The sequence below is a fragment of the Danio rerio genome, chromosome 6 (genome assembly GCF_052040795.2).
Source record: "Danio rerio strain M-AB ecotype USA chromosome 6, GRCz13ab, whole genome shotgun sequence".
Classification (NCBI taxonomy): Eukaryota; Metazoa; Chordata; class Actinopteri; order Cypriniformes; family Danionidae; genus Danio; species Danio rerio.
Window position 1 is genome coordinate 20,041,101 of NC_141026.1, and position 23,316 is coordinate 20,064,416.

Consider the following 23,316-nt stretch of genomic DNA (forward strand, 5'->3'; position numbering starts at 1 on the left):
ACTTTTCTTGGATTGCCAAAAGGTTACACCAAAATACCTTCTTTCTTAATTATTTTTACTTTTATTCTTTGCATTTGTATGGCTTTGGATTCTGTGTTTGTTCAAACAATTTTTATTTTTTACTTTTTATTACTTGGGTTTGCACAAGTGTAAATGTTTTAGATTTTGCACGTTTAAACCAACACAATCTCCTGCCAATTCTTAATTTTTTGATTTAGTGGCTAATTTGTATGAACTCATACAGTCTCATTCGAACAATTTAGGGGTGGAGTTTGGTGCCACTCCTTTTTTTTTAATTGACATTTTCGTTTGAATGAACTACGAATTCGTATTAGCCACTCAATTAGCCACTTAACTGACAAAACGTAAAATAATTAAATTTTCTTGTGAGATTAGGCTGGTTAAAACTGTATGTGTTCAGTTAATTTGCTGAACTAGAATTACCAAAACTGAAACTAAATATATTAAAACTAAACAGAAATGTTTTCACAAAATAAACTAAACTACAAAGTACAGCAAGTTTAAAATAGTATCAAAATAAAAACTTATTTAAAAATGCTAAACTATATTTAAACTTGGTTTGGTGAAGGCTGAGTAAATAAAGACTTATTTATATATTTTTATAAAGAAATTATATTCCTTTAAGGCTGTTTGTTGTTTTGTCACTAGCTATTGTGACATCAAATATGTAAAGAAAAGATTAATGCATTAATAACATTTCTTTCATATTCTGCACATAACACATATATAAATCAGTACTATAAACAATTAAAACATGTTTGCTCTAACAAATTTGAAGGTGAAGGTCATTCCTACTGATGTAAGCCACCTTGAAAATTTCCAGCAGCTTCTGAGAAGCATTTACGAGCATTGCTATTCATTGCAGCAGTCAATAAGGTAAAAATAGCTCCATTTCCTTTCCTTGCTTAGTTAAAGAACCCTTTATTTAAGGAGACAGGAACGGGGATTTGAGATTGTAAGATAAGTATGAGGTTGTAAGATATAGAAAGGTTTTTACATATTGTAATATACACAAATATAAAGTACACCGTCTTTTGTTGCATCAGAGATTATGTTTCGTGGATATTTTTGTCTCTAGACTGCAGCGGTTTCTACCAGTATCATTAATAATTCAAGTAGTGTTTAGATTTGGCTTTTGTTTAGTTTTTTCACAGGGGTTATATTTCTCAGCACTTTGAACCTTAGCTGTTCAAGGTCACAGCAATAATTCTTTTTACTTCAAGAAGAATAAACTGTGAATTAGAGAGAGATAACTAAGTACCATTTTCACAGCATACATTTATGCACCATCTTTATATTTTACTTTGCTATATCCATATTTCAAAATGCTTGAAACTTTCATTGTTTAAAGTCAACAATCAAAATGTACTTTTTGTATTTTTATATGTAGACTATAAAAAATGCTGGGTTCTAATTCCTTCATTTCGTCCTAACACAAATCTATTAAGTTAAATTAATTTTACAAATAAATAAGAGGACTGAACATAAAACAATTAAGTTGTCCACCAAAAAAAAAAAAAAAATCAAGAATTGTGTTGTTTCGGCTCATTTTAAATACGTAGTTTGAACAGGGACAAACTTAATGTCTGGGGCAGCACAGTTGCCTCACAGCTAGAAGGTCACTGCTGCTAGTCCCAGCTAGACCAGGAGACCATTCTGTGTGGAGTTTGCATGTTGGCCCCGTGTGTGGGTTTCCTTTGGGTGCTCCAGTTTCTCCCGCAAACTAAGCCGAAGAAAAGTGAGTGAGTGAATTTACTTTTGTTTCATACTGAACTTATTGGTGCAATATTTGAAAAAAAAAAAAAAACACATTGCCAGATTAACAGAGGCCAGCTAGTAAAGTGCTGTGCAGATAAACCTCACTCTTCTAAACCCTAAAAGGTTCTCTAGCGACAGACGCTAGAGGCCATGGTCTTTAGCCTCATTGTTAGAGCGACCGACTTTCATGTGGAAAGTCACCGGTTTGATCCCAGCTCAGAGCGTGTAGGGCCAACAGGGTTACATTGGTGCTGTGACCTGGATGGGAGTGAGGTTTAGGGTGATGAGTGTAACAGAGGCCAGTTAGTAAAGTGCTTTGCATGTAAACCTAACTCCTTTGAACCCAAAAAGGTGCTCTAGGGACAAACACTAGAGGGTATAGCCTTTAGCCTGCTTGTTAGAACAGGTTTGGGTGGAGTAGAACTGGCAGGGTTACACTGGGCTGGGTACTAAAACACGCTTTTAGCCAATCAGCAGTGAAGGTCATGTCTAGTAATAATTTTAATATTTTCTTACATTTATATAGGGCTTTTCTGGACTAAAGTGCTTTACACATTTTTGGGCGAGTCTCCTCATCCACCACCAGTGTGCAGCATCCACCTGGATGACACAACAACATCCATATTGCGCCAGACCGCACACCACTCACTAACTGATTGGTGGAGAGGACACAGAGTGATGAAGCCAATTATGATATAAGATATATAAATTTTGCCAGGGTTAAACCATTACTCTTTTTCAAAGGGCATCCTGGGATGTTTAGCGACAGCAGAGTTAGGACCTCGGTTTAACTTTTCATCCAAAAGACAGTGCTTACTGAGCAGTATAGAGTCCCCATCAATATGGGTATTAGGACTCACACAGACTGCAGATTGAGTGCCTCCTAATGGTCAAACTCACATCACTTCTGGGAGCAACATAGCTTGTAGCATGTAGTCTCTCATACAGGTACTGACCAGGCACAGCTCTACTTAGCTTGAGTGAGCAACCATATGAGAGTTGCAGAAAGCTAGCTGCCGGCTTAAAAAAACAGTAAGGATAGTGAAGATATCAAAATGGCCTGAGGTCTTGTTAAGGTCTGGGCGTTCTTGTTTTAGTGCTCATAAATATAATTTTTGGGGGGCAAAATGAATTTGGCAAAACTCACTTTGTGTAACATGTAGAGTAAAATGCTATACTGCTACACAAAAGCAACTGAGGATGGATTCATTTCTTTTGTATGATTCAGAGCATTATCAGTGGAAAATAAGCCAAGTTTAGCTGTTGTATTACTAACCCACAACATTGAGCTACACTATATTCGAAGGATGGGCAAACTTAGTCCACACCTTCAGGAAAAAAAAGCTACACGGTGGTACAAAATAATGTTCCTTAAGGAAGAGTTTTGTACTGTACCTTTGTAAAAAATGTGTACCTTATATGATACTGAAAAGACCTCTAATGATACTGTTCTGTACCTTTTGTGGTACAACTGAAATAAAGGTACACAATTATTTTCATATAAAAAGGTAAAAAAAAGTGTAAAGAACAAGTCCTTTATTACAATACCTATGAAAATAAATATGACTGAAAAGGCAAAGTGATTTTATGAATAATTTCCACATTAAAACATGAATCACCAATTAAAAGCATATTTTTTAAAGAAACTCATAAACATCAGTTTTTAAATTCTTTAAAACAAAACAACTGGTAAAACATAAAACTATAGGTATTGTAAACTAAACATTTAAGGCATTTTAATTAAATGTTTGGTAAGTATTTTTGATACTGTTCTGCAGAGTTTAGCTCCAACTCTAATCGAACACACCTGCCTATAGCTTTCTAGTGATCTTGAAGACACTCATTAGCATGCTAACATGTGTCTGGAGAAAAACTCTGCAGGACACTGGCCCTCCAGGATTGAATTTGCCCATGCCTGCTAAATATCATCTCTCATAGACCTCTGCACATTTTAAGAGACCCATTTAACTTCTGATTAATTCCTCAACTTCCTCACACATACCAAATTTTAAGCGGTATATACCAACAGATTTGCTAGATTACATTAGTTGACACCTGACTCTTATGTAAGATAACAATAATAATGGATATTCAGCAAGAAAAATATCGGAATTATCAGGTTTGCCCTCCAATTCCAAACATTTAATAATAAGCTATACTGTTACAGGAGATTAACCTTGTAAACTATGGGTGCCGTTCAATGACTAAAACTGTACATCAAGTCTGCAGCTATACAGTTTGTTCTCTGCTAGATCAGTTGCACAATTACTACCATTTTCAAAGCATACCAAGGCAAGACAATATACAGGCCTGAAATGATCTTATTCACAACACAGTGAATGAAACAACTGTATTGCTTTATGATTCTGCTCAGGGAAGTAGCTGCTGTTTGGATGTTGCCATACTGTGAAGGCTGTAGGAACCCATATTTGAACCTATTCCAGCAGTGACATCTTTTGACACTGAGGAAAATTGAGGGACAGAAACTCAACTAATGTAAAAAGATTCAACGCTCACTGATGCTTCAAAACGAAAGAAGATACATTAAGAACTATAAGCAAATATATTTTTATCCCCCATTTCAATACTGGCCATCAGAACCAACAGAAGATACCAAATTTTCACTTGATTCTACTCAATTAGTGCACTTTAATTATTAATGATGTTTTTTTGTTATTTGTGTTTACAAATATAAAAACAGATTAATAAAACCACAGCATACAACAAGTGGACTTAATATACATTTTTATTGCAGAACAATAATACATTTTATATGCAGACAAACTCTGGCTGAATCAGGAATGTTTAGTCCTGGTGTGTCCTGTTAAATTCATGCCAACCTGTACCTAAGCAATCACTTAAACCAATAAAGTATCTTTGGTGTACACTACTGAACACTGGCCTTCTATGAGCAATGCTGTCCAAATACAGAATGATGTATTAATGTTCAGTTGAGTAGAGACCTGGTTACTACAGTGGCCATAGCATACATACATAGCATTGCAGGTTCTCCTCTACATCACAGTGGTGTTTTCATTACTTAAAAACCTTGGAAAGAACCTTCTGTCAGTGTGAATCCAGGTCTGACATTTCTCTGCTGTGATTGGGCTTAATGTCACAGTAATGTCAAATATGAAAACATTGTCTGTATAAGTGGTACATGGGGAAAAAAAACGATAAATATGAAATAAGGATGAATAAAGATGAAATCTATAGATAATGTAGTCCAGTTGGTCACCTTCTGTGGTACTTTCATCATCTAAACATGTAATATTGTACATCAGTTTCCACACATCAAGAGTAATGCAGCAGTAATGTGTTATTTTGAGTGTTTGTATCAGTTGATATAACATCATGTTAAGTAAATGAATACGCATTTATTTCAAATTTAATGTTTGAGTTGCATTTTGAAATGGGATCAATTTGATGTTTAATTGTGTTATATTGAAAAGGTGATCTTAGTTCAGGGAACAAAGTATCTTTGACTTGTGTGTGTTGTATCCACGGATTTGAAAAAAAGAGTTAAGAGTTTTGCAAAAACGTACAATTTTGGCAAAGGTTGTGAATTTTGTGTCTAGAGTTTTAAAAATTGACACCAGAGTTCTGAAATTTGTGGCAAAACAATTGTAAAAAACTGTAACAGTCATAAGCATCATAATGCCTTGAAAGTTAATTCCTTTTAATATCCAGATTTTTTATGTACATTTTTAAAGCTATACTTAGTGTTATTTATTTGCATCAAATTACAAAAACTTAATTACCGCTTATGTGATGTGTTTCTAATAAAGAATCTATGGTAAAATTTTATGTTGTTTTCTATATTGGCTGTCGTTATCAGTCTCACACAATGTTTTTCTTTTTTTTGTAAGCTGTGAAAACATTACTTTAACAACGTTTTTCTTTTATTATTTGAGCACAAAGGAATACAAAGCAAAAATTGTAGTACTCTCCCATTTGCTGCACAACTTCCACTGTGGAGAAATGTGAAAAGGGTCTATAAGCCAGTGTTCTTCAAATCAACCTATGGAGGGCCAGTGCTGCTTAAAATTAAACTCCAGCCCTAATCAAATACACGTGAGCAAGCTGCAATAACCATGAAGTGCATACCAAATCACATACTTATTCGCTATTCTACACCCTTTTGTAGTATAAATAGTGCGTTAACACTGAAAACTCTAAAAAGAATAAGTGCACTTTAAATACCAGGATGATCAACCGCTCAAATGAAGTGTGGAGTGATACTTCACACACTCAACGGCCACTGTTTTGCTCATGTAGCAGAAGGGCACTGATGTAGAATTACTTTATTTATTTTGGATTGTGAAAGCAAAAAACACGAGTGATTATAGCGCCTCCCAATGGTAAATGCAGCTATAGTCTTGGCAGGTATTATTTGGTAGTTTGGACATTTATTTTATTAATTTGGCAACCGACCAACGTCATCTGGAAAACGGTTTGAATTTTCACTTAGTAAAAAAAACATTAGTGTTCCATTTGGCACAACACTATATTCATAAACTATGCTGTTGACTGTGTAAGTGCATAAGTACATAGTGGATAAGAGCATGATCAAGATTTGAGCTGAATTTAGCAGGGTAATGGCCCTCCAGTGGCAGATATGAGAACCTGTCAAAGCATAAACTTTATTACACAGACCAACTCTTGATATTTCTCAATCAAAAGGCTGTATAAAGGACACCACAAAGCACTCTTTGACATATTGTCAGGAGCCGATGGTTGGCTGTTAGGCTTTCATTCCATTGGTCAGGCTAGTTGGTTTGGTGAGACCACACGTCGGGTTAATATCTGAGCTCATCGGCCTGATTCAATATGTCGAATCGATGTCAGCCATTGGCTAAAGCAAGCTGGTTATTCTGCAACAAATCAGAGCATGAGTGTAACATTAAAGTGATGTTGCAAGTAGACAATTCAAGACAAGAAAGAACACAAAGAGGCAGACTATAATTTCGTTACATTTCTCAAATACTTGCAATCAATATGGATTACCAAATTATCAGACATATTTGCAAAATCAAATCCCTCCATGGTGAATGAAATTACTATGATGAGAGTACTGAATGTTAATTCATGCTTTGCACTTGTAGAAAGACAGAACCAGATGTGAGCCGACACAAGGCTACAACACAGTTGGGTTTTGTCAGTGCTAGTTGTTTGAAGTCGGTTTGGTGTGTACCAGCCTTAAGCATAAAGCCATGTTGGCCAATCAAAAGTCTGTAAAAAGGACATAGTGATAATCACTTCGTATCTCTATAAAAAACATTATAGATTTCTAAGTGTGCTTCACACAGATGAATGGGTTTGACAAACCACCTGTAGAAAGAATCTTCTCTCTTTATGTACTGGCCACAATACTTAAACTCCATCTTTCAAAAACTTCAAAAGGATAACAATGTTCATTTGTGAATGTACCACAAATCATGTTGCACAACTTGTTTTCTTTATTTTTGTACAATATCTTGCACAGTATTTGTGTGCCTAATGTAAAATTACTTGTATAGTCGGTCTTAGGTTATGCGTGTAAGTATTTATAGTATTTGTATAGTTAGTAGTTAGTATAGTGAGATTACCTCTCCAGTATGTTAGTTATGTAAAGGTTTAAAATAGATTTCAACAATAAAGATTAGTAAATATTATTGCATTTCCATCAACAGTGACAAATAGCCATTACAGTTTTATTTATTGCAGTATGTTAATGTTAATAAAACAACAGAATTTTACTTGTTATTAACAATAAAATGACAATGTTTTTATTTTAATACATTATTAGACATTAGCTAAGAAATTAAAAAGTTCAAAAATGAAAGTTACCTCAAAATTTATTCTCCTTCATTTGGTTTTAAACCATTATGGTTTCTTTTTTCTTGTTCAACACAAAATACTGATTACAAAACTACAAAAAAAAAAAAAATAGAGCATATTGTCACTGGTATTGTACATTTGGCATTTGTCAATAATTGTCTGTTTATCTCATATAAGTTTTACTTTAAGGAATTTGAACACTGTAAAGCTCAATATCTCAAAACCATGCAGGTAGGTAGGTAGAGCCTTATAATTTAAAGTATAATTCCAGTTTTGTTTTTTTTGCCAAAAAAAGTTTAGTTGTAAGTAAATAAGAAAATGCAAAATGTCTACACTTCTTTTTGGAGAACCACATTTTGTCCATTTAGAAAGTCTTAATAAGTTACCCAATTAATTGTCTGTAAATCTTATGCTGAGTAGAGAGCTGAATTTGAGCGGAGCCTACTCATTTAGTCCTGTCAAACATTATCAACATTAAGAAGAACATATATACTGTAAGCAGCAGCCACTGCGCTGTACCCGCATAAGATATTATCCATAACTGCCTACAGCCCTTCAGCCTGGGGTCGAGCCTTCTTCAAGGACAGAAATCCAATTTTGTACACCATTATCGATCACGTCTGAATGCAGGTGAATTTGTAAGTTTTGCAGCAATGTGGGTCCCCAAAACTAAAGCTAATGGAATACCACAGACAGTTTTTATCCATTGTATAACATTAACAGAAATTCAAATAATAGAATGATATTTTAGTCTAAGTGCTTACGACTGACTTACGGATCTTGCTGTTTAATGCTGAGGATGTCTCTAGCCTATAAGATTCATAAGGACTTCTCTAGGAAGGACACAATCTCTTCATAATACAGCATTCTGTTTGAAAAACATCGGTTGAACTGATTGGCTGTTGCTCTTCCTTTAAATGGGACAAGTGGCATCAGAATGTCCAGAAATTCCCTTAATTTTTTCCTATCTGTATCTTCAGTCAGAATATGATGTTTAATATAAGATAATGACTTTGTTAATATTAAAGTACTAGTCACTTTTTTTGGGGTTTTCTTGGGTTAATGGACACATCGGACTGTATATGTTAATGGATGGTCTTCATAGCAAAAGTTGACAACTCCTGTATCAAAATCCACATCTTCATCCATCTCTTCATCCTCCAAGCAGTGGATATGCCCATGTATTGCACTGTCTCCACTATTTCTCTGTTGTCTCATTACAAACTTCTTGTTGTTGTTGTTTCTCACTGAGGCCTCAAGAGCTTTCTGTTTGCGATAAAAATGTGAAAACTTGTTGAAAATGATGGTGATGGGCAACGCTACAACTAATGTGCCACCAAGGATGCAGCCAGATGCTGCTAGCTTTCCCGCCACTGTCACTGGCACCACATCTCCATATCCCACTGTTGTCATGCTAACTGTCCCCCACCACCAGCAAGCTGGGATCGTGTCCAAACCAACATCTTCCTCATTTTCTGCAGTGTAAGCCATTCCGGAGAACACAGATACACCCACTGCCAGGTAGAGCAATAAGATCCCAACCTCTCTGTAGCTGTGCTACATAAAGAAACAAAAGACATGTGGATTTTATATTAAATGAAAGTAGAAAAACATGCACTTGATATCACAATTCATTTGCATTGTTGTTATACCTAGATAGAAATGTCAATTTTACAGAATCAAAAGACAAGTTACAAAAAAAAAAGTGTTCTGGTTCTGGTTTCTTCAGTATTTTTGAGTATTATAGGGCAATTGTGTTAAATAAACCATAATAAAAAGGTACTGTTTGTCAAGTTCTATTCTATATGACAGTGGTTTTCAGTTGTGATTCTGGGGAACCAAGGCACTGCACATTGTATGTTCTGTTTTTTAACTGATTCAGTATTTTTAACCTTGAGCACCCATCATAGAGTACCATTTCTAGTCGCCAAGTGCAACACGGGCTGCAGGGGTGCCAATGAGCACACCTGCTCCACCCATCCTCACGGAGAGTAAAATTATTAATCTCAGCTGATGCTCAAAGATGAACACAATCTCTGAGAACTCAAATAGTTTTGCTAAACTTGCACTGAATAACACCCCTGATTCCACAACTATCTACGAAGCGAGGCGTGAACTGGCAATTTTGGTATACTAAACACTAGCCGCGTTTCCACTATCGTGCCTAAAGCGAGCGAGCCAAGGCCAGTCGCGTTCCAACTGTCACTTCCGGGGCCTAATCGGGCCAAATCAGGGCTTTCTTGGGGCCAGAGGCTGGCCTTTTTCGGCCCGCCGAATACCTTGGGCCAAAGAGGGCCAGCCGGGGCTTCGGGGCGGAGTGAAAGGAGAGGCGGGGACAGTTTTCCGATTCGCACACGAGTACATGCGCCAAACACATAACAAATAAATAAATAAAGGAAAGAAAACATCTGGAACAAATTATAGGCTGGGGTCTTTTTGCATATCATCGCCCTTATGTTTCTCTTTTAAATGTAAGGCTGTTGCATAAAATAATAAAGTAGTTTTGATTTATAAGTGACTTTTCTTTGCTGCATCCTCCTTGATGTTTCAATAACGCTTAATAATCTTTACACCATATTAAAGACACAGCAGACAGTAAAGGTTTTCAAGAGGTTTTGTCAAGTTTAATAGGTGTGTTTGTGCGCGTTTAGATGCCTCTATGTGAATGTGAGACCGAGGAAAAGAGCGCTCCCTTCACCGTTCTATTGATGCCGCGAGCAGCTTTTTTCTTTTATTTTTTTTATTGTTTTTATTTATTTTGGAGATAATACACAATATGAATACGACAGAAAGACATTAAACTTTACAAATTTCCTGTCCACTTTTGTAGGCTCAAAACAATAGTGTCATATCTAGATAAAATAGCCCTATATTGAAATAATTTAAAGAATTCCAAATATCAGATATAATAAAATCACATTAAATAAATAAACCAATATAAAACTAACAAAAGCTATATAGCTATAACAATTAGGTACTATATCAAACTGTTTCAAAGCTATATTAAACCTTCACTTTTCAAAAGCCTCTTTGAAAAAAAAGATTTTAGATATTTTCTAAAAAAATTAAAAAAAACACCGGAAAATGTTTTAAATATTATTTCTAAAGTATTTGGATACGATGAAATTAATTAAATCATGCAAACAGAGCATTTTCGGGGTGAGTGAAAGCAGAAACTAGGCGACCTTTTTTTCTGTCTTCCAGCTGCGCAGCACTTTTTTGACGCATCGGGGAAAACTGCAAGTTCAAAATGTGTTCTGTGTCCTCAAACAAGTGTGTATGTTTTTATATAACGTGGTAAAATTAAAAAAGGAAATTTTAAATACATAAAGAGCTTTATTAGTGCATAGCTGCTGAGCGCAGCGAAATATAGGCTATATTTTATTACGTGCTGCTCTTATGTGCTAATACACTGAACACTTTCCTTTACTTAAGATATAATAAGCAACATCTTTAAATAAAGGGAATCACCTATTAAGTGTCATAAAGCCTATAGGGAAAAAAATCATGTTTCAGTTCTCTCCGGAGCATTTGGGATGAATGTTGGACAGCGTCTGTCTAGAGGATGTTATAAAATACATTTTATATCGAGTTATTAACGGAGAATTATATATATATGGTGTTATATTATGGATGTGTGCGCTCCCTGCGCTGGGTTCCTCCATTATTGGCAAGACCACTGGATTTCAATACCAACAGTCGGTCGGCGAGTAAATGAATATGATGAATGAAAACACACAGGTATGTGCGTATAGACATACACTGTACTGCTGTACAGTAATGTGTCATTTGTTTGTTTTGGTTGTCCTAATTTTAATAGTTTCGTGATGATGTGGTGTGCTTTATCTGCCTGATTCCCGCTGAAGTGGGCGGTTTGAGTGACGTTCGATTCGGGGGATGTTCTGGGGGCGGGGTTTGCGTGACGCGCTGCAAGCTACTAGCCCGACAGTGGGAACGCGTCATGATTTCGGCCTCACTGCTCAACCTCCCGGGTGATTGGCCCGGCCTGGCCCGATATAAGCCCTGACTCGCAATGGCCCGATAGTGGAAATGCGGCTACTGAAGACTCCAGAATCTGCCCAGATAGCATACGAATGTGGGCCACTTTAGGCAATTATGAGGCACTGGTGGTATTCCTTCGGCCCAGACAAAATGAATGTGAGCCTGAAGTGGCCCACCTGTACAATGGCAAAGGATGGCCAAAGATTCAAATTCATATATGGGCCATTTAAATGCAAAGTCTTGGCACTTATGGCAAAATGTAATCTGAATGTGAGCCCAATGTGGCCCATGTGGAAAATTATAAATTTGGCCCAAATGGTAGAAGACAAATGTGCGCCACAGTTGGCAAAATAGTGGCATAGTCATTTAAGAACAATCTGGGTCTAAACCTAAAGTGCAAATGTGGCCCAGTTATCTTAAGACATGTGTGTGCCACTTTTGGCAACTGAAATCCGCAGGAAGGTAAATCTTCAGGAACAGGGTTGAGCACCCCTGTTTAAGGTAATAATGTACCCAAAGTTCCTTACACCCACCAATCATTTCACTTCATAAGACCTCATTTTATCATCACAAGCCATGAGTATTCATATTGTTTTGCTTGTAATATATACTTTTTTAACTCCCAAAGCTATGGCAGCTGTTGACTTTCATTATGTAATTGGTTCTTAAACACATTCCTGGATCACCTCCAACACTACATTTTTCAAGAATTATCTGAAATGACTTTTTTAGATCTTAGAGGCTGTTTAAAAAAAAAAAAGTATATATGTAACATTCCAAAATATGCATCAAGGTACATCTGAATCCTAATCTAGCTTCTCGTCTTTTCTCCGGAGAAACCTTCATCTTATTAGTTTTTGAAGACAGCATGTATTTTTTTACTACTCTTTATATTTAAAAAAATGCTAACTTTCAATTTCTGACAGTCAAGCTAAATAAAGATGGCATCTGAAAGCTATGGTTTGTGGTCTTTTTGTGTAGATGCATGTTTCTCAGTAGCTTTTTCTACTTATTTCTAAAAGTATTGTAGCAATTAAATATTCACTGTATGCAAAGCGCCTCTGTGTGCAATTGTTGCCTGCAAAGTCACTGCCCAAGCTGGCCACAGCCAGAGTATCTATGAGCTGATGACCTGATTTAGGTATGTGGTTATAGAGCAAAATGTGCAATATTGGGGTGTTCCAAGAATCTGCTAGCGAACTAATAAATTGAAGATCACCATTTTAGCTAAAAATATGTCACGGAAAAAGATCACCTGCATCTTGAATAACCTGAGGGTGAATAATATAATAGCAAATGTGCTGTATAGCTGTATCTTAATTTACCATAAAAAATTATGTCCTAAAAGAACTGTTAAGAAATTCATACTTTTTAAAAAGGGAACTAGTGTTAGTTTCATACACTTTCACCATGTCTAAGGCTGCATATTTACACTGCAGATTTTAATAGTCAATTTCAATTTTGTAACTATAAATTGAGCCTAGATGTCTTTTAAAATTATTATTTGTGCTTGAAACTATAGCTTGTAAAAAAATGAATCCTACTCCAAAGGGTTAGAGGTTTTGGACAATATTAGCCTTAAAGGTGAAGTATGTGACGTGGTAAACTAGGTATTGCAGTCCAAAATCGAAACACTTTTTCACTCAGGTCACCTCAGGAACTGATTATGTGTGTTATTCAGTGTTAAATGCCACCAATATAAGTTTGAATACCATTTTTATGGCATTTATTGCTATAATGAAAGCATACCGTTTACCTAAGGTCTTAATATAAAATAACTAGTAAACAATAAGTTTGAAATTGAAAGTTAAAACTGTGTTATACTTGGTGCAAGCCAAATTTATAATATTAATATTTTTTAAGATGTTTTATATGTATTAATTAGACTATAAACTTAACCATTTTGTTGAAGTGCAGTGCACTATTCTATGTTTCTAAATGGCTCTGGTACTTACATGTTTCTTTGTTATTAGGACACAGTGTTACGTTTGTAATATTTGTATTATTTGATAATAAAAAAAAGAGTTGCACACATCAGAATTCAGCTTAAAATCAAACTAAAAATCACAGTGTATGCCTGGCCAAATGTGTCTGGCTTCCAGTGTCTGAGCCAATTTTAGCTATATAAAATTAGAACGTACAAAAGTACAGGGGCATACTGCAGACTTCTTAAATGCTTTTTACACACACTTATTTACCAAGAAACATCAGCATTCTAAACACAGCTTTGGACCCTGGGTGAAAAAATGTTTCAAAAATATGTAATTTGAAAGCTGCGCAAGCACTGCATTTTACCTGAGGTTATAAAACTCTGATATGAGTGGCGTTTTCTTATTTTTGCTGTACACTTGTCAAAGGACAGCCAATCAGAAACTAAGCACCAAGGCTCATGTCATGTCAGTCACAGAAGGCACATGCCAGCAGTCAATGAAAGTGTGTAAATGACTAATCGGTAAGATGACATACTTTACTCCTTGTTTTCATTCATTTGTACCTTTGAATTTATTTTCTTGCCTTTGTGCATATCATGAGGCTCAGCTAAATACATATGTGGCAACATTTTTTATAAGTTACAAGACGTGGAGGGCTAAATAATGTAAACGCTTGCTTGAGATTTGTGCACGCTCGCATATGTCTTTTGAAGTGTCACATGCATGAGCGTTTACTGGCTGTGTCCAGATACCCTTGTGCTCTACAATGTAAAAAAAACATTTCTGAGTGCACATTTTAAGACAAAAAGATGCATTTTGTGTGAATGAGCCCTAAGAATATTCAATATGCAAATAAGAATATTAACCCAGGGTTTGAGAATGTACGGTGTTAAATGTATTTTAATGAATACCCAAGACTATTTGTTAACCCCTGGTATGGTATAAACAGTGTGAAATGTGATTACAGATAAGCCGGTACTCTGTCTACCAGGAGTTTAGGATGACCCAGGGTTAACATTTTCACATGTGAAAAGCCATGTAATATGAAAGTACTGTATAAAAGTAAACACAATGGTAATTGGTCTTACTAAATATTGTATGTTCTTGACACACTATAGGGCTGTTTACACCTGGTCCCAGTGCTGCAACACTCAACGCAATGCCACATGACAGTTGGGGATGTTTGTCTTTCATCATACACAAATTAACCTTAGACTTTTCAGAATCTCATCCATTTCGCAGAGACGCATTTATGTGACCAAACGTAAAAAATCTGACGTTTTCAAAATTAGATAACTTCCCGGTGAGTAAGAAAATGGGCCAACGAATACCTATGAGTTGGCAGCCAGCAGCTCTCACAGCTGATGGCACTTACAATCAGCTGAGTATAAAGCTATCATCAGCAGGAAGCTCAGCAGGTTTTTATTGTTGAAGAAGCCGAACAGACAGCTGTCATCTTCCTATGGTAATGGAACACAGCAATTTCGTTCCCTCCCCCGGGGAATGTGGGTTACGTTTGTGTCCATTTTGTTACCCAGCAGGGCCACGCTGCGTGTCATCTGACACATTTGGAGCAGTGTCTGGAAAGCACCACAGTACTTGAGCCTTGCCATGGCCTTGGTAAGAAGTTTGCCAAGCACTGCCTGGGGGAACTAATCCATGAGTGATGGGCATAGTGTTTTGACACTGGGCTTAGTTTCCTCCATTCACAAAATGTAATTATCCAGTAGAAATACACACGAAGAAACCGGATCCACTCAAAGATAAAATTTATATAAATAGATAGAAGTATAAATATACATATATAAATCTCACAAATGCGTTGGGTGTCTCCCAGGACATAGCTGGCCCAGAGTCTCAGGAAAACATGAGAGTGGGCCGGTCCGAATTCCTGGCACAATTTGCTGACTGAAAATGCCTCCAAATACTCTACCCTTTTGACTGATGCCTACATGACAAGCAGAGCTGTCTACATGGACAGAAAATTAAAAGATACTGAGTCAAGTGGATTGAATGGACCTCACTGCAGATCAGGATAGCATCACACTGGCCTGGCATCTCCGGCATTCTTCTCAGTGAGAAGTGCACCACACAGCCAATAGATCCCACTTCTGGTTGGAGTCTCGGTTCCAGGTTGACCAAAAACCCCAACAGTTCAAGGTGCCGGAGCACCAGATCTTAATGCCTAATTTACTGACCCTCTAGATCATGCTAAAAATAAGCCAATTAGAGAACAGCAAAAAACGTAGATACCCGGAAGCTAAAGAGGCATAGGGCACTTTTCGTCAGCTTTGCAAAACCCATGGAAACAGGGTCAGTCTGAAGGGAAGAACCCTGTACTGCCTTGCACGACCCCCTCTCGCACACCAGAGAAATGGTACACATGGGGGAAAACGCAACGTGGAAGTGACCGTTTTTCAGGTTCATAGCTGCATCTAATCCCACAGACAATGAGCATTTTGACTGGCATAACGTGGAGATAATGGTTCAAAGATAGATAGAATTAGTAATAACACATTGTTGTTATGGGTAAGATGAAGTGCGTGCAGTAAACTCACTATCCATCACGGCTTGATTGCATTTCTTGCCAGGAGAACTGCAATCTCCTTGTGCAAGAAAGGGGTGCAAGCTGCTTTGACTGCATAGCCGAGTCTGACCATCCAGAAGAGTCACTGCAACAGGGAAGGGGGGACCTTGGAAGGAGGTCTCGGCTTACCCTTCAATCCATCTCCATCCCCAGGACCGTCGCAAGCTGAACTGGTACTCTAGACAAACGACGATCATGCCGTCCTCGTGGTGTTCATGCTGCCCTCCCTCCATGGGGACCCGGGGTAGAATAGGTCCCCAGCAGCCCATTGCTGATCGTAAGAGGCGACAAATGGGGCAACTTGTTTTAGCCGTGAGTTGTGATCCGTGTCATTGGAAAAAGAGAACCTAGAATTTGAGGAATGTAACTGTTGCAACTATTGCAGATCCAACACAGTACTTTGCCTCCTATTTCACCTAGACGGGAAGTTGGAAGGGCCCAGTCCAATCAATTGGCTAATCAAAAAAGGCCCTGGATGACTGAATATTTTTGAACATCTAGCAAACTTCCAGAAGGCTTTGACAGAGGGTCAATTGAGTAATGCATACATTTAAATATGCCTAATTGACTATATCAGGTGGGTGAGGAGTAAGAGTGATGAATCTGAATCATACTAAAATGGCAAATAAACAAAACCCAAAAAGAAAATTATGGGATCATCACTTGAATTGTAACTTTGGAAATGGCAATAGTCTACTCCCCAAAAGTGAAAACTGGCAGAGATTTATACTTCTAGAATCTCTACAATCTGAAATGCCACTCTCTAAACTGTCTCCTTTTGCTATTCAAAAAGACATCTCTGGGATTGCAGGAACAATAAAAAAATGCAGGTGTTAAAAAAATAAGATCTGGACAAATTCTTGTTGAATGCTCCAAAAAGATTCAAGCAGAAAATCTACTACATGCAAATGTGCTTGCTCGTGTTGCTATGAAAACTTTTCACCATCCAACTTTAAATCATAGCAAAGGAGTAATCCGTACCAGAGAGCTAGAAGACATGGAAGAGACTGATATTACTACAGAATTAATGCCTCAAGATGTAATAATACATGTTAAAAGAATCACAATCAGGAGAGAATATCATCTCATAAAAACAGGAACCTATATAGACCTCTACCTCCAGAAAAGATTCAAATTGGATACTTGTGTGTCAATGTTGACACTTTTACACCTAATCCACTTAGGTGTTTCAACTGCCAAAAGTTTGGACATGGATCGATTGCTTGCAAAAACAGGCCAACTTGTGTAAACTGTGGAGAGGAAAAACATGGTGAGGAATGTAAAAAAATCACCAATGTGCAGCAACTGTGCAGGAGAACATCCAAGCTCATCCAAAGACTGTCCTATCTGGATTAAAGAAAAAGAAATCCAGAAAATCAAGTGCACTAAGAAGGTGAGCTATTTGGAAACTCGAAAACTTGTAGAGAAATCCCTATTCTTTAAACTGGAAAAGACTTTTGCATCTGTGATGAATCCAAAACTGCAGTCTGTCGGGGTTCAGACAGATTTGACATGGATAAATGAAAAATTTAAAGAAATAAAAACTCCAGTAAATACAAAGTGTATTGATCATCAAAGTCAGACTGTGCTTCATCAAACTCAAGTAAATCACAAAGAAAATTCATCTACAGGACAAAACTCATCCAAAAGTAAAAATTACAAAAAAAACAAATCCTCAAAAAGAAAAAACAAGCCAAGAGCACAAGGAGATGAAGACCAGCAGCTCAAAAGACATTGAAATGTCAGAGGACATAAAACCTTGGAGCACTTCTCCAAAAACTAGAACCAAAGGGCACTCACATGTGAGTTACCAACTTGACAGTGGAAAGTCATGTCATTCAGTGGAATTGCCGTGGCATAATTTTTCTGAATTACAACGTCTTGCATTTATAATCCACTGGCTTTCTGTCTTCAAGAGACCCATCTTACTTCAGAGAGCACTATATCTCTGAAACATTTTTCATGCTTAAACGCACATGGCCCAAAATCTTCAAAGTCCTTGTCGTGGAACATCAATATTACTAAGACATGACGTTATTCACAGTAATGTTGAAATAAATAAAAACCTATAAGTAGTGTCAGTCCATGTAACTTTGCAAAAGACTATTACATTATTTTCTGTTTATACTCCCTAAAAAGCACATGTATCACACCAAGATTTGGAAAATCTGGTGGAACAAATCCCCCCACCATTCATTCTCATGGGAGATTTTAATGCTCACAATTCTCTGTGGGGAGAAAAACAACTTGAGGCGAAGGGAAAGAAGATGGAAAAACTAATTAATGAAAATGACCTGTGTCTTTTAAATGATGGTTCATACACATACTTACACCCAGAACATGGATCCTTCTCTGCCATTGACTTAACAATACGTGATGCAATTTTAACTACTGATTTCTCATGGTATGTCTCTAATGATCTTTGTGGAAGTGATCACTTTCCTTTGATTATAACCAAAACAGCAGCAGATACACAACAGAGACCTCAAAAATGGAAACTTAACCCCTTCAGACCCTGCGTCCATTACAATGGACATCACATGACATCCCATTTTTCTGAAATTTGGAACATAATTCAGGTCTGAGAGGGTTAAAAAAGCTAATTGGAACTCATTTCAATTTCTTTGTTATAAGAGACTTGATGGCAAGCAACAGGATAAAGAGAATCCAATCAAATGGTTCACAGAAAAAATTATTAAAATTGTAGATGAATCGTTACCAAAAACATCCACAAAACAGAGCAAGAGACGGAATCCTTGGTTTGATGACCAATGTAAAGAACTTAATAAAGCACGGAAAAAAGCAGTAAGATGTTTTCAAAAACATCCAATGTCTGAAAACCTTATAAGGATTATAAAATTTGGAGAGGCCAGGCACGGAGATATATAAGAGAAGCAAAGAGACAGAGCTGGAATGAATTCGTGTCGAGCTTGACAATAAATACACCATCAAAGAAAATATGGGAGGCAATTCGTAAAATGAAAGGAAGAGGCAGACCACAAGTAAAACACATTGATATTCACTGCACTCTGCTGACTAGTAAATATGACATTGCTAATATACTTGAAGAAACCTTTGCAAGAAATTCCTCTACAGAAAACTATCAACCAAATTTTCAAAAAATCAGATCTCACCAAGAAACAATTCAATTAAATTTCATTTCCCAAAACACAGAGATCTACAATCAACCTTTTTCTATGGAGGAACTTTTAAACTCTCTAAAGTGCTGCCACGACACAGCAGTTGGACCAGATAAAGTACATTATCAGTTTCTAAAACATCTTCCCCAATTGAGTCATTCCCTCCTCCAGGAAAATTTCAATGAAATTTGAAAATCAGGAAATATACCACCATCATGGCAAGAAGCCACCATTATTCCTTTACCAAAACCTGGAAAAGAACATAAAGATCCCAACAATCACAGGCCTATAGCTTTAACAAGCTGTATATGTAAAACTATGGAGAGGATGGTAAATAACCGACTTGTCTGGAAGCTTGAGTCTAATCATCAGATAAGTGATTTCCAATGTGGTTTCAGAAGAGAAAGGAGTACAGTAGATCATCTCATCAATCTGGAGTCTTACATATGAAATTAATTCATCAAAAAGGAGCATGTTGTAGCTGTATTCTTTGACCTAGAAAAAGCATATGACACTACCTGGAAATATGACATTCTTAAAGATCAGTATAAAATGGGATTCAGAGGAAATTTACTCATCTTCATTTCAAAATTTTTGTCAAAAAGAACTTTCCGAATTCAAGTAGAAAACCACTATGTCAGACTCTCAAGTACAACAGTAAGGAGTTCCTCAATGCAGCATCCTTTCAGTGACTCTTTTCATGACCAAAATAGCGTCACAGACGTCATTGGAAGAAACATGATGTGCAGTCTTTATGAGGATGACATTTTTATATGCTACTGAGGGAAAAACATGATCAAAATTGAAAGACAGCAATAGTTTTGCATCAACAAAGTGAGTAATTGGTCTACAGAAAATGCTTTCAAATTTTCTAAAACCAAAATTATATGTATGCATCTGTCTTTTAAGATCTCTACATCATGATCCAGAACTCTTTTTGGATGAAGAGCCCATCAAGATTGTAAAAGAAATGAAATTCCTTGGACTCCATTTCGATAGTAAAATGACCTTCATACCACATATAAAAGCTTAAAAAAACAAATGCTTGAAGAACTTGGAACCAAATAAAGTTCTTGCAAAAACAAAATGGGGAGCAGATTCTACTGTTTTAATGAGGCTGTATAGACTCTTGGTGCGCTCACGACTGGACTATGGGAGTATAGTTTACAGCTCTGCTAGAAAATCTTATTTACAAACGCTGGATCCTGTACATCACCAAGGGCTTAGACTAGCTTTTGGAGCTTTTAGAACTTCACCTTCTCGAAGCCTTTACACTAAAGCTAATGAACCACCCCTTCATATTAGATGATTGGAATTGTCTCTCCAGAATGCATTGAAAATAAAGACAAATCAACACAACCCAGTTTTTAAACTAATCTTCCAACCTCAATATCTGGATTTATATGAGGCAAGACCCAGCTATATTCGACCATGCGGTGTACGGATCAGAACACACATAAAAAACTGAATCTAAATCTTGATTCCATCAACCAGACTCATTTGTCCAGTCCCACCATGGAGGTTAAATAAGTTGCATATAAATCTGGATCTGAGCAGAAGGCTGATACTTTTCGACATACATATCAACAAGCATTTGCTGACATAAGACATTTTTATCCTACTAATAAACCAATATGCACAGATGGATCAAAAAAGGACAGTCATGTTTCAGCAGCAGTAGTAATGGGTCAATCACACTACGGCATTCGCATTCCTGATCAAAGCTCAATTTTTACAGCTAAAGCAAAGGCTCTCTTTTTAGCTACTTAATATTGAGGAAAAGCCCCAATCAGAGAGGCGAATGTCAGCAGTCCCCCCTCCAATTTCAGATGTCTCAGTTTTCCCCCCGTCTACACTGAGACGAAGCAGCAGCGTTTTTGGATGAAAATGGCCTCTTTTTTTTCCAAAACGCTCTGTTTTCGGTGCTCAAAAACTCCGGCGTAGTGTGGACGGATGGCATAACCGTAGCAAAACTAATTCGTTTTAAAACTAAAACACATTAGTGTAAACAGGGCCTCAATCTGCCACTGTCCAGCCCTACTGCCATTGCACCCTGGAAGGTTGAATGAAACGATGAACCAATGAAACGTCCAGGGACAGGAAAATCACCCAGCTCAACTGCTGCTGCCTGCCTCATTATCCACACTGGATACATAAAGCTTAATCTCTCTGGATTCAGCTTTGCAGATGTCGTCTCTTCGGTACCGTGAGGCTTCTGAAGCAAAAGTCTGCTGAGTTTATACTGATTGTAAGTGCCATCAGCTGTGAGAAATGCTCATAGCTTTTCATTGGCCTGTTTTCTTCCTGTTCAAAATGATTTGCTATCTAGAAATATCCTTGAAATGTGTCAGATGACACACAGCATTGCAGTTTCATTCCAGCAGGGGTACTGGTGATACTGTATACTTAACCTTGAAATTCCTCACATTATTTCTCTATATCAGCTAATGATACAGAAGTCTCACAAATGTACATTTTACTTTCAAGAGTCAGAGTGAGAACCCCTGTGCCACAATTAATAGAACATACAGATAATTTATCAGATAAACTAACTATACAGATCACATTACTTCTAATCTAAAAATAAGGGTAGTTTGCAAATTGAGAAGCATAGGTATTTCTTTAGATAAGATGATACCCTGGGTCTCCCTAGAGGTCTATTATTGAAAACCACTGCAATATAGCTTGTGTACCTGTAAAATGCCAGTGTAATCTCACCCGTAATGTAGCACCCAGAGACCTTAAACCTGTTGAATGCCTGGCCAACTTCAGCACCCTGAAGATTCTCATTAGCCGCAACACCTGGACCAGTTTTCCCAAGTTGCCCAGCTCAGACTCGCTTCCAATGAGCATATCAAAAAAGATTGTGATGTAAATTGGCATGACTGAGATTATATCAATCACATTAAGTGGTAGCAGGAAGAATTTACGATGGTTTGGAGCAAGAAGCATACGTGTTACTACTTCAAAGGTAAACCAGCAGATGCAGAACACTTCTAAAACATGCATAGTTGGGTCTTCAATTAGATTACCATTTTCATCGAATTTCTGGTATTCTGGAATGCTATTAATGCACATGGTAGCAATTGATATCAACACCACACAAATGGAAAGCAAGCTGAAAAGTTTGCTTGGGATTGAATATCCGGGATTTTCCAGTGTTAGCCACAGACACTTCCGAATGTTTCCAAAACGCATTTCATGGAAGTGCTCGATGTCTTTGTTCAGATCAGAAATTTCATCAACCGATGTATCTACACTGCTAACATCACTTTCTTCATCCCAGCTTTTGTGATGTCTCTCCAGTTTGCGATCAAGATAACGGTAACTACAGCAGCTGTCTAGAAAAAAATCACTTATGCCCCAGTATTCAATTTCCTGAGAGAAGGAAAAAATGCATAGCTCTTCCATAATGTGCAGCTTACCAGTCTGGTAAAAGTGCAGGACATAAGGGAAAAGGCCAGGGTTACGGTCAAAGTAAAACTCTTTCCGTTGAACATCAAAGTCATCACAGAGCTGTAGAATGTCATCCTCAGAGTCACAAGACAGAAGTTGCCCTAGACGTGTGTCCGGAAACTTCTTCAGAATGCTTGAGCATAGAGTGTTTCTCAAGCCACCCACATTGATGTGTAACAGATGGTCTTTAGGATCCAAAATCCACCAAGCGTTTTTTTCCTTCACCATGGTTTACCTACATGCTGTAATGAAATAAAAGACTGTTTTAGTATGGCTGGTTAATTTACAGGGCTTTTTTTGTGATGTTCAAAGTAATTATTGGAATTATTTAATTGTAAATCTTTCTTTACTTCTTGAATCAATGATCATGGTTAAGCCCAACTGCTGTAGAACTGTGCGTGTTCATGTTATTTCATTCAGTGTACAATACCATTCATACACTGCAAAAAATGCTTTTCTTAGATTTTTTGTCTTGTTTCTAGTCCAAATATCTACAAATTCTTAAATCAAGAAGCATTTTATAGACAAGCAAAACATAATGTCTTGTTATAAGAAATAATATGCCAAAATGAAGTGAGTTTTTTCTTAAATCAAGCAAAAT

The 23,316-nt window shown here is 37.0% G+C and overlaps 1 protein-coding gene and 1 long non-coding RNA gene across 4 annotated transcripts in view; one reads left to right on the plus strand and one right to left on the minus strand.

Moving 5' to 3' along the window:
- LOC147843476 (uncharacterized) overlaps window positions 1–23,316 on the plus strand; it is a 756,120-nt gene that overhangs the window by 596,519 nt on the left and 136,285 nt on the right. The gene's annotated exons all lie outside the window — the stretch shown is intronic.
- si:dkey-43k4.5 overlaps window positions 4,508–23,316 on the minus strand; it is a 37,625-nt gene continuing 18,816 nt past the window's right edge. The window contains exons 2-3 of one of the 3 annotated variants that reach the window (XM_087257007.1): window positions 21,978–22,957; window positions 4,508–9,151 (exon numbers count right to left, since the gene is read on the minus strand). In XM_087257007.1, coding sequence (XP_087113133.1) covers window positions 9,068–9,151; window positions 21,978–22,943 — 1,050 coding nt within the window. In that variant the 5' untranslated portion in view covers window positions 22,944–22,957 and the 3' untranslated portion in view covers window positions 4,508–9,067. Of the gene's footprint in view, window positions 9,157–21,952; window positions 22,958–23,316 lie in introns of all 3 variants that reach the window. The other 2 variants (XM_087257005.1, XM_087257006.1) reach the window with 2 other exon arrangements.